Below are 12,247 nucleotides of genomic sequence, written 5' to 3'. Positions count from 1 at the left end.
GGTAATGCACCTAATTTCTGAAAGTTGTCAATCGCAATATAAAGTCCAGAGAAGAAAAGGCCTGGAAGGAGGAGAGATGACTAGAAATTATTCAGTTGACCGTTTTATGTGTGGATTAATTGTCGGAGTAGAGGACCTTGTGCATTTCAGGTAAAATAACAACTCAATGTTTATATCCCAGGACAAATTAGCTAGCAACAGCAAGCTATCTAAATAGGATAAATTAGCTAGCAAGTGCAAACTAGCTAGCTAAATTGCCATAAATGTTTAATGCTTTTCGACCTGTCCCCAAATTAATGTAATTGGTTGTTTTGATATTTTAACCTGCGTGTCGTGATCGCTTTTGGTGTGGGGGGACAAAATAAATGTATGCACGATGGCGCATGATGGCGCACGCGCGAAGCCGGTTTCGGTTCCGTGTTAGAGTCTTCAGTCTTTTTTTGTCTTATCTATTAGGCTTGGTTTGTGGCTGATGCAGGAAGGGGGTGTCCTCTTTGACAGACAAGTTAAATAACCAATCATTTGTGAGGGATATATGAAGTCATACCCATAGACATACACTGCCGTTCAAAAGTTTGGGGTCACTTAGAAATGTCCTTGTTTTTGAAAGAGAAGCAAATTTTTTTGTCCATTAAAATAACATCAAATTGATCAGAAATACAGTGTAGACATTGTCAATGTTGTAGAAAGAGGAGTGGGAGGCCCCAGTGCACAACTGAGCAAGAGGACAAGTACATTAGAGTGTCTATGTTGATTAACAGACGCCTCACAAGTTCTCAACTGGCAGCTTCATTAAATGTGCTTTTCTTTCAAAAACAAGGACATTTCTAAGTGACCCCAAACTTTTGAACGGTAGTGTGTTTCCTTTTCCAGCGAATCACGTGGATCTGGGCCTGGTCGGGTGTCCGTAGTATATCCCTCGCGTCTGACTCATTGAACAAGAACTCCTCGTCCAATTTGAGGTGAGTAATCCCAGTTCTGATGTCCAGGAGCTCTTTTTTGTCCTAAGAGATGGTAGCAGCAACATTATGTACAAAACAAGTTACGAACAACGCGAAAAAACAAACAAAATAGCATGATTGGTTAAGAGCCGATAAGACGGCTTCCCTACCCTCTGGCGCAATCATTCCAACTGGAATTTCATTCCAACATACACTTAGTATTACTTTCTTAGATACAGTATACATATCTCCCTGGCATATTACATAATTTATGCAGCAGCATACAAGACATTTTTGGACTCACCTTGTGCTGTGCTCACTTGAACAGGAAGGTGGCACGTGGCGGTCCTTCGTGGGCAAATTTCGTCTTCAAACTTTGTCATCAAAGTCTGTCTTTCTCTGGATTTATGGTGCTTTCAAGACAACTGGGAACTCCGAAAAAAAACAGGGTCGAATCATGATGACGTCAGTGATCTTCAGGTCGTAGTTCTAGAAAGAGGCCCAAGTTCCCGATCGACAATTCCGAGTTGGGTGACCGTTAAAACTTATTTTCCCAGTCGGAGCTAGTTTTTTCCTGAGTTGTCTTGAACTCACTGAAGTCAGACTTCCCAGTTCTGAGTTAACAGTTGTTTTGATTGTGGCAGAAATCATGCTGGATTTACAGCATGACCAACGTTGAATGTTTATCATTTTAAAATAGTTAAAGAGAACCTTAAACCGAGAATTGGGACAACACACCCACTCCACTAAATAGCAGGCTAGTAATTGCTTTGCAATGCTTGCAGTTAGCCACCGATTCCTTCCAAACCACTCATTGTTGAATTTGAGATTTCCAACTTGTTGTGTATTGCTTATGGCCGATGAGCACCGATCTGTTTTATCTATAATTTCTCTTCATTATTTCTCTTCATATGACAAGAATTAAAAAGGATTTGCCAGTAGATTGTTGACTTGATTTATGATGACTGTTAGCTAATATTTTGAAAGTATGATGTTGACATGATCAATCCAATTAAATATACTGTAGATATAACGTGATTTGACTTAATTTTATCTGTGGCCAATGACTTTAAGCCTTCTTGGATTGGCACTTCTAATGTAACTCTATGGCAGCACCCAAGGGGCTTGAATTTTCGAGCTCTACACCTAGATTTGGCAGTGACGTAGTGTCTCCATGAGTGACAGAACACAGAGCCAATCACGGCGCAACTAGAGAACGTTATCAACCCCTACGCTCCGTATTTTCCACTGGCTGCCCCACCACCACAGAAAGCACTGAGCTAGGCTGAAACACCTGCATTTTGGAGCTGCCTTAGTCAAGAAAGCAAAAAAGAAACCATGTTTGTATAGAGGCTTTATTAACTCAATGATTTTAAAGTAGAGCGAGGTGGGCCACTCTGTGGGACTTGACTGCACTGACAAAGGCATGACACCGCCAGGGCGGGGCTTCTAACGCTGTTGCAAGAGTCTAACCTGGGAGCCTTTACTTCCCGATGACCTGCACTGCAAAATAGGTGGAGACTGTCTCAAAGGGGCTTGGAAGAAACATTAGAGGATGTTGGTGTCCTTTTTAAGTCATCATATAGTTTATCGACAATTAAGTGAAGATCACATGATTGACAATAGGATTCAATTGCATAGTGACGTAATTGGATTTTTGTCCTGTCTGTGTGTCTGTCCAGATAAGTTGTTTGTTTCTAACACTCAATGTGGGGGAGGAGAGAGGCATGATAGTTCCAAATGTATTTGCGTGGCGTGAGAGACTTGCATGTGAGCACTTTCATTTATCAATCTTCATTAAGTCATGAATAATGTAATATTAATGGATGGTTAAGAGCCTTTTAATGTTAGCTCTACTTGTATTGATCTATGGTTTCCATGTCTGTGTGTGCTCCACCTTTGTGTGTGTTGTGTGTATTGCAGCCCATACAAAAACGAGTTCTGCATCTTCAATGTTGAAGTTGGCAGTGGTATGATGTCCTACTGTGGTTTCCACCCGGGTTGTTGCCATGGTGACCAGCTCTTCTCCATGAATGTGGGTCCATGTGGCAAGGATGTGGTCAGCCTGGACTGGGCCAAGTTCAGTGCCACCATGTCTGCCAAGAGCTCAGTCCAGGAGCCCTGCAACTCTGACATCTGTTACGAGTGTAAGAGTTGCACCGGTAACTCTGACTGGCCACACAATCCCTCTATGTGTCAGATAGCACTTGACCACGTTCAGCTGAAATAACCTTATCTGAAAATAGTTTTAACTAGTTAAGATGCAATACAAATAATTATTTGTCAAATATGAATTTGTTGATAGGATTTCAACATAGCAAAATAATTTCATATACATGTTGCTCTTACCCTTTGTCTTTGTGCACTCAGAGTCCAAACAATGTCTGTGTGAAGTTCCCCAGGACTGTCCTGAGGGAGAACACATGTTCTGTGTGAAGCTGCTGAAGACCCAGAGCAAAAGGAGTATGACCCTGTGCTCCATGGCTGCCATCAAGTGTAGAAAGATGGTGTTTGAGATTCTCAATGAAGGCCTGTGTGAAGAGTCCACATATTCAGGTCCTGCTGTACCCATCCTCTTCCCATATTCTATCACTCTCTCCTTGTCCATAATACCATAGAGCACACACTACATTTAACTGTAAAGACTAACGTTCAGAAAGAGCACATTTTGTTCCGTTTCAGTTGCAGCTTGGTTCAACTTGATTTGCTAAAATGTAGTTTGTTGTTAACTTCTTTGCAGGTTATTTTGTACTGGTATTGTGACATTTACAAAAAAAGTCACTTAATGCAATCAACTCTATTGTGTCATAACGTAGCGTTTAATTGAAATTAACAAAAAAGTCACCTTTTTTGTCTAATGCTCTTTTATTTACAACTTGCAACAATCCCAGTCATCTTTTAGACATATTTTCCAGACGTTGACATAACGTGCATTTCCGGTACTGAATGAAAGGTTATAATACATCTTATACGGACGTCAAAAATACGTATTTTCCGGACATTGAAAATACGTACTATCCAGACATTGAAATCAGGTGCATTTTAGGTGCTGAATGAAAGATAAAATACATATTTTACGGAAGTTGACAAGGTGTCATTGAAAATATGTGTTTTTCATTCATTGATTCTATGGCCAAATTTCAACCAATAAAGAAAGTCCAAAAAAGTTATCTGAAGTCAAAAGCTTAGTGGCATAGTTCTCTCTATTACCATGTAGAGTAGAAAATGGATAGCTCTACCTTGATCTACACTTTATTAGAATATAGGGACTACTCTCTTCTATGTAAAAAAAACATTACAATTAATGGTTAAGAATCATTTTTTAAAGTGCAGAACAGGCCTTGATGCTGACCACATCAAACTGCTCCCCCTGGCACCTCCGAGCCCCCACCTCACATTCTGACATTGTCACAGCAACAGCACTGTCTGGTAGTTTGACACAGAGCTGGACGGAGGTGTCAAAGCACTCCTCCTGGCAGGAAGTGAGCCCCTGATCCGACCAATCACAATCACTGTCCTTCACCAGCTTGAAGCTCCGCCCCAGACACTGCAGAGCTCCAAGTTGACACATGCCCAATTTACTTGTTCTGCCTGTGTGGAGGGTGGCACATAACTGCAGGGATGGCCTTTAAGAGAAAAATAATCAGATAAAAATATCTTGTTTATTTCCAGTTGGTTGTATATACTTAGTTGTATTACTCTGTCAAAAGTCAAGAAATGTGAAAAGACTGCAGTTGAAATACTCACTGGCATTGGTATGGAAGCTTGCACACACACTGACTCTTTCCTGGTGTTTCCCATAATTTGCAGTTCAAGCCAAGTGGAGGGGTGGGGCCCTTTGGCACTGGCACACACAGAATAAACACATCAAAATGAATATTTAATGGAATGGGATGCCTCCTCAATTAATTTCAGAGCAAAGATGGTAAGAATTTGCTTTCTTGATTCCCATATAGCAGTTGAATCTCTGGATCTCTTACCTTCTCTGCACCTTATGCTGTCTGGGGATGGAGACCACTGCAGACTGGAGCTGCAGACGATCTCTGCCATGCCCTCTCTCATCATCCCCACAGGACAGGACAGGGACACACTGTCCCCAATTTGATAGATCACTTTCCAAGGCGTGCCTGTGACATCATTCTCAAGGGACGGAACATCACATGTTGCACCTAGAATATAGTTTGAGCAAAGATAGTACAGTATGAAGATAGGCTAAAACTGCATCTCCAATAGAAATCCCCGATCAAACTTGTTGGCAATGTCATGGCGACATTGGCTAGCTAAGCCCATGCGTAGAAACTCGTAATTGGGACTAACGGTTGTCTCGCTCAAGCTGTTTATGTGCAGTCTCTCAAATCAACGGCACGAAAATGAAAACGTGTCAGCTTGTCACTTTTATGAAGTCAGAGTAATAACATGTTCAACTACTTAAGACCTTGTCTCAAATCTAGGTTGTGCCTTTACATCCTGAGAAAATGAACATCTAAAGAAGAATTGTTCACTTCTCACTTCTCTCAACACTTCTCAAACCCCAAACCCCAGCCTGGTCTGCTTTGCAAGCGTTCCCGGGACGTCTTGTGATGTTGCGCCTCTGGGTTTAGAAACTCTGTGGTTTGAGTGAGTCAGATCCAACCTCAGTGTTTTAAAAAGTTAACCCTTTGAGTACCTACTCTTGCACTCCAATGGTCCTCTGGTCCAGCTGTTGTTGTCAGTGCACTCAGCCACAGTTTCTCCAGTGATGTAGTGGCCCTCTATGCAGGAGTACTCAATCTTACTGCCTACAAGGTATACATCTCTGGGGCTCTAGATACAAATACACATTGATGCTTTTTCACAACATACAGCAGACAAATTCACACACACTTCCTTGAAGGTTATTGAATTCTGCAATAGATAACAGGAATGGAAAGGTGACCATTACCAGGACAAAGCCATTCCTCAGGGCTGGCGGGGCTCTACATGCCTTCGGTGGACTTATAGAGAGACCAAAACACTGAGGCTCCATCATCCTGCAGACAAACACACAGTCAACCCCCATACTCTGAAGCAGATGTGGCAACTGGTCAAGTCTACTGAGGTTATTGTAACTGTAGCTACTGTGCTAATGTGTGCTTGTTGTACAAAGAGTATTTGGTCAGAGGTCAAGTTTCCTCACTGTAAATGTTGTAGGTCTGGCTCTTCACAGGAAGTATGTTCTGTGGGCAGCCCCACACAATGGAGGCCCCCTCGCCTGGGGGCAGGGTTAGTGCAGGTCCTAGACCTTGACATTTGACTTTGAGAACAAGATCCCCATGATGACCAGCAGCTCCAGCTCCCATGGATCACCCCTTATTAAAGACAGAGACAAAATATCACATTTATAAGTCAATCATTATGGATAAATGCACAACATCATACATTGATCTGAAATCTTGCTTGCTCAGTGTCAGAGGCACGGGGCCTGTAGGAACAATACAGTGTCAGTGGACAAGTTAGTACAGGAAGTGAGCAATTTAGGTTGTTTACCTAGCTGCTCCCCTATAACAGTGCCACTTTCACAGGCAGGGCCCGAGGTACCAGGCCTGCAGACACATTTACACTCTGTGCCAGTCAGCAGGGGCTGCCCGTTGTTGTGGCAGGGCTGGCAGTGGCAGGGATGCTCCTCTGCAAGGTACTCCTCTGTAGCTCTCTTCAGGTGGAGCTTCTTCAGCCCGGCACACTGCACCATCTTCACCAGCTCATACAGAGGCCGCAGCTACAATATGGATGGACATGATACAGTATAACATGATGGCATCCCAAAAAATATGATATAAATTGACTAAAAAGTTTATAGTTATATGAGATGTATGTGATTATGCTACCTTCATATTGATGACCTGAGGGAAGTCCTTGACGGAGCGGGCCCACTGGTCATACATTTGTCCATTGGCCTCAGGGTTCTCCAGGTCCAGGACACTCAGGCCAGCTATGAAGGACGTGTCTCCACCGATGACATTGGTCTTAATAGGCAGCTTGTTGTTGTTATACTCTGCAGACAGGATCATGGTTGACAGAGGTGATTACATACAATGCATCTTTTATTGTCAATTCAGACCTATTCAATTCAGTACTTTTCTATTCTTAACAATTCAGACTAGTTGATATTTTCTACTACTGTGTTGTTTTTGATTCATTGTAGCACTCGTGGTGCATACCGTGTATATAAGGTTTCCTAAGGGTGACATAGAAACTTGTAGGACCTACCTTTAGAGGTCTTGAGAGAGTCCACCAGTTTCTCACATGTGGTTTTGACCTTTTTCCTGAACAAGCGGCGCTTCTTCTTCGTAACACACCGTTGGTACTCTGTATCTGTTGTGCCTTCAATCAGAGAAAGAGGAAATCAAAAAGAATGTGCAATGTATTCAATGCAATGAATACCATATTTAACAGTTATGTGTCTCTATCTGGTGAGAAAGGGGTCCTATTCACTGGTCTCTTTGAGGGCCTCGTTGTCAAACTCCAGCAGGGCCTGGTACTGGCCCCCCAGGGCCCCCTCTGACAAGTAGTGGGTGCCATAGGTCTGCAGGAGGGAGCGGTAGGCTGGGTAACTGTACGTGGTTGGGAGGGAGGACAGCGCCTTCCAGAAGCCCTCTGCCAGAGTGACGTACTGGGGCACGGTGTTCTGGAACTGGGCTAGCTCCACCTGATTCTTTATGATCAGCAGCCTGTGAGACTGGCAGAAGAGAGGGACACACGCATATAAGACCTAACTATCATACTCTACAAACTCACGCAGGGCTATATTGTCATCAACCAGCTATAGTCTCAGTGAGTCACCTTGTCTTTGTTGAGCTCTGTGTGAAAAGTACGGCGATCATGTCCCCATAAGGCGTTGTCCTGGATGTGCTTCATGTAGGACCAGGAGCTCTCATAGGCCTCATCGGTGAAGTCATTCTCAACCACCACCTAGGAAGAGATCTCACAGATTGTAGTTGTATTACTTCACCAGTAAGTTACTACCTGTTACTAAACCAAACCTGCAGTCTCATGTAGTATAGTATAGCTCACCTGGAAGGTGTACCTGAGGATACTCTGAGGCAATCTGTAGAAGGTCTTGTGGTCTCCACTGAAAACCTTCCTGCACTGCCCTCCGAAGCTTAGTGTGTTAATGACACCAGACCTGAACTTCCCTGTCAGCACATCATACCTACAGGGGACAATACAAACCTTAACTCAGATACCTATCTGCACATCTTCAACACTGGATTATCACATCAACATGCTGGGAAATACAGTATAGCCAATGCAAAGTGACCATTAAGAAAAACACAAGCAAAACTCATCACATCAAATTTGCAAGATGTGTTGTACTACACATGTCATATGATGTTAGTGGTAGAGGGGGGCGTGCCTACCCTTTGCCAGTTTGGTCAGAGTTGGGAGGAGTCTTGTCCAGGTCACACACATAGTGGCTGTTGTCAGCATCACAGTGTCTCTCGTCTGTCCCGCCCTCCTCACAGTCCTGGTCTCCGTTACATACCAGAGAGAGGCTCACACACTGTCCTAAGATACACATACATATGTTGTTGTTGTTGTTTATGAATCGTATATGCACATACATACACATCGGTCACCTGTACTAAACAATACACTAATTCAGTACACAGTGCAGAAATAGACAAAAAATACTTATTTTTACTGGCTTCATGTGGATTTTAAAAAGTACCTGAGGAACAGCGGAACCTTTCTCCACAGCCTGTGTCCAAGGGACATCCTTTCTTGGGGACACACTCTTGACTCTGAGAAGCCGCCCCAGAGCACGGACTGCCCTGATACTGGGCAAACACCTCAACAGTCCGTGTGCGAACCTGTAAATATTCAGAAAGCATCATATTAATACATGCAAGTTTTTTTTTAAATCTTCCTTTCTTGAAGTCCATGCAATTAAGTGTGTATGTGTGATTGACTGTGTGTACCTGTGTTTTTGTGCAGCCATCGCATTCAGACCATTCCCCATAAAGTCCCCATCTGCAGTTCACAGGACGCTCACAGCTAAGTGGACGGATGGAGACAATCATGTTCAGCTTTTACGTAGAATGGTAAATGTCAACGATGAATGAGACATTCAGGTTCTCAGTACATACCGAATGCGAGGGAGAAGGGAGAGTAACAGAATCAAACAGGACAGAGTTACATCCAAGTTCAGCTAGGAGAAATAATGACATTCACATGGTCAGATAGAGTTATAGTAATCATCATTCATGTTGAGAGGATAAGTGAGAACTCCTTACCTTCATAATGCACACCACAGAGACAGACAGGTCTTTTCCTCTGGCCCAAGCACAGTGAGTCCAGCTCATATAGCTAGTGAAGAGAGAGCTTACTCAACAGCACCCAGAGTTCAGGACATTCCACACGGGAGAAACACTCATGTTCTTTCCCCCAGCCAGACAACAATAAGGACCCATTTCCCCCTCCCTTGCTTGATGCGTAATTAATGGGGGCCCTGTAGCCCTGTGCCAGCAACAAACCTAATCAGAGTATTTCTATCCATTTTTCCATGGGCTTTTATTCATTTCTAGTAAAATTATTGGTGGTGTCAAGGTTTTTGTGATGGTATTAGGTAAAACTGTATGTACAATCATGAAATAAAAGTGTTTTTGTTCAAACAGCACCGGGACTTTGTTTCTGAGTTGGGAGGGAGTTGCGCAATCATTGTTTTTCCAGGATGAGTTTCTCTGCTCCACACAACTGGTGCAAATGTCACAAGCCTGTATTTACCCAAGATAGTAGAGCCAAATTGTATGAGTTTTTCTACTCCAGTTGCTCCCAAGCAAATGTATATGTAATGTATGACTGACTGTATGATATCAACCAGACACAATACAGCAGCTGACAGGGTTTTTATCATCCCATACTGAACAAAAATAATTGTGTTTTTAGCTTTTGAGTTTCACATTTTACTGAAAAACTCAAGTACAGATTTTTATTAGAGGTAGTTAGAGGTGTCATTTTAAAATAAAAACAATCAGACATTAATAACATCAAATATACAGCTTTTGAATGACCACTCATTGCAGTGCAGTGTATTCTTCAACAGGCTGAATCTGTTGTAATCCATGGGCACATTGTAGCCCACTGACTCCCTGTTATCCTCTCTGCTGTCAACGGTCAATACCATCACCAAGCCTGCAGGCCCCGGCCATCTTAAACATACAGTATTTCTCTTTCACTAATGTATTCCTCTCTCCCAGAGTGATGTGGTGTGTACAGTACATGTCCTCATACATGTGTAACACTATGGCCATGTGGAATGTTAAAAGAAAGATTTTGTGCTGTGCAGAAATGGTTTTACAGTCACTGGTTTCAGATCTGCTGCATTGGTCTTAGATTTGGGGACACCTATCAAGATAAACACAAACAATGATCAACGAGTTATGCGTCATGCATTATAATGGAAGCACAGAACATTCAGTGTCGATATTATTTGTATGGATGAGTCAGCATGCTTATTTCATGATTCATCAGCTGAGATGAAGGATAGGCTTCTATGGTAGTCAAACTGACAGCAAAGTCTGTGCCAGTGCATACTCTGATGTCATCAGGAGTCAGTCCCTCCCATATCTCTATAAGATTGAGGTCGCTGGTCTTGTCAACATCATAAAACTGCCTGGGAGACAGAGGGTGACAGGAAAATAGAGTGAGTGGCTCAGTGCATACAGGAAGAGGGGATTGACACTGCCTGCAGAAGTCAAGTTAAAGAAAGCTCACCTTTTCAGTGATCACCCTATTAACACTGTGCAGAGTACAACCCTCCAGGATTTTATGTTTGCCCCCCGTTGAGTGGAGGGAGAAAGGTTTTACTATAGTATTTAGAATAGGGTACACTACTACCATATAGTGTATTAGGTTAGGGACACTAGTATAGGGTAAAAGGTAATGTGTATGAAGTACCATAGGTACTTGTGTACCATAGCAGAATGTTCCATGGTCACCACCACTTTGGTTCATGCATTGGCCACTAGGTCCATAGGCCTTCCCATTCCCTTCACCATCTTTCCCTGTGGAAGGCAATGAAGAGAGAGAATACATGTTTAAACATTTAAAATCGGCCAAAGAGACACATGATCATACCAGGTTCATCCAGTTGGCCAGGTGTCCATACTCAGGGTTGGGTAAGTTACTTTTTAAATGTAATCTGTTACAGTTACTAGTTACCTGTCTAAAATTGTAATCAGTAACGTAACTTTTGGATGACCTGGCCTCAGTAACGTAATCTGATTACTTTTAGTTACTTTTGGATTACTTCACCCGTAAAACACGTAACAAGAAAATAATGATAATTACCAATTTAACAACATTTATTGCAGGATGCTTGAGCCACCAAGCAGAGCCACATTAGAACACATCACAAAACATTGTGACAAAAATGTATTTAAGCCCTGTATACCTGCCTCTAACATGCCTCCTTCCTCCTGATCTTGTCCATTTACACCTATAAGATCTGATTACAGTCAGACCACAATGCGTATTTTAAACATGTACACCTATCTAAAAATGTGCAGGACAAAGGAAACATGTTAAAACCATGTACCGTATAGGTAAGGGCTTAAGTAACACAGCAACATGGATGGTGCTAAACACTTATCCCACAGGACACCATTACAAGAAAGTATGAAATGTATGCACTCCTTACTGTAAGTCACTCTGGATAAGAGCGTCTGCTAAATGACTAACATGAGAAATAGAAATATGAATAAAAAATGTTTTTGCAATATACACAGTGTAATCACACATGTAGTCCACCAAGTAGTTTTTTAAGTTTAAGCAAGAAAAGTACAGCTAGGTGCAATAAACCTACATATCAGTCATGGCATTGCAGTAGGCCTATTCTAAAGCTAGCCTACTGAGATGATTGAAGGCAGAAATTGCTGTTGTATTGCAGCAAGAGGACATGTTCCAGATGAGCATCCGACATCCTGTTTCTCTGAGGGGTAAACAGGTTTCCACCATAGCTGAAAAGGCACTCAACTGTGGCATTGGAGGACACTGTAGTGTTGCACTTCAGAAAACATTTCCAAACTACAGGGAACGATTTCAAAGAGACCAAAGACTTGTCTTTTTTTTCTTTTTTTCTTTTATTATTATTAACCCATCTACCCTCTTCGGAGGACACATATCTTGTTTGTTTTTACAGCTTTTCTGCTACACATACATTTTACATTGACTTTTTTTGTACACATTTTGCATAGTCGCATTATACTGGCTTGCAAAGTGATGTGTAATTCCTATTGGAATCCAGCCAGACTTTTTTAATCGCCCACAACCTGCATTCAGAATGACTG

At 42.3% G+C, this 12,247-nt stretch overlaps 1 protein-coding gene and 1 long non-coding RNA gene across 2 annotated transcripts; both read right to left on the bottom strand.

Annotated features, from left to right (window-relative positions):
- Nucleotides 1-2,282: 2,282 nt before the first annotated feature.
- On the bottom strand, nucleotides 2,283-3,632 carry LOC115159610 (uncharacterized). Its single transcript, XR_003868916.1, has 2 exons — nucleotides 3,291-3,632; nucleotides 2,283-3,177 (listed from the first exon to the last, which is right to left on the bottom strand). It is a non-coding gene; the product is annotated as an uncharacterized LOC115159610 (long non-coding RNA).
- Nucleotides 3,633-3,741: 109 nt separating this feature from the next.
- Nucleotides 3,742-9,359, bottom strand: c7b (complement component 7b). Its single transcript, XM_029709483.1, has 17 exons — nucleotides 9,194-9,359; nucleotides 9,047-9,108; nucleotides 8,879-8,954; nucleotides 8,629-8,770; nucleotides 8,318-8,465; nucleotides 7,971-8,109; nucleotides 7,740-7,868; nucleotides 7,392-7,635; nucleotides 7,167-7,280; nucleotides 6,785-6,951; nucleotides 6,447-6,675; nucleotides 6,097-6,268; nucleotides 5,863-5,950; nucleotides 5,612-5,744; nucleotides 4,922-5,110; nucleotides 4,689-4,785; nucleotides 3,742-4,567 (listed from the first exon to the last, which is right to left on the bottom strand). The coding sequence occupies exons 1-17, from the start codon at nucleotides 9,260-9,262 to the stop codon at nucleotides 4,264-4,266; spliced, it is 2,502 nt and encodes an 833-aa protein (XP_029565343.1). The 5' UTR covers nucleotides 9,263-9,359; the 3' UTR covers nucleotides 3,742-4,263.
- Between the last annotated feature and the right edge of the window lie 2,888 nt (nucleotides 9,360-12,247).

Source organism: Salmo trutta, chromosome 23 (genome assembly GCF_901001165.1).
Source record: "Salmo trutta chromosome 23, fSalTru1.1, whole genome shotgun sequence".
Taxonomy (NCBI): Eukaryota; Metazoa; Chordata; class Actinopteri; order Salmoniformes; family Salmonidae; genus Salmo; species Salmo trutta.
The sequence above is the reverse complement of the archived record's forward strand: the minus strand, read 5'-3'. Positions and strand labels throughout refer to the sequence as shown.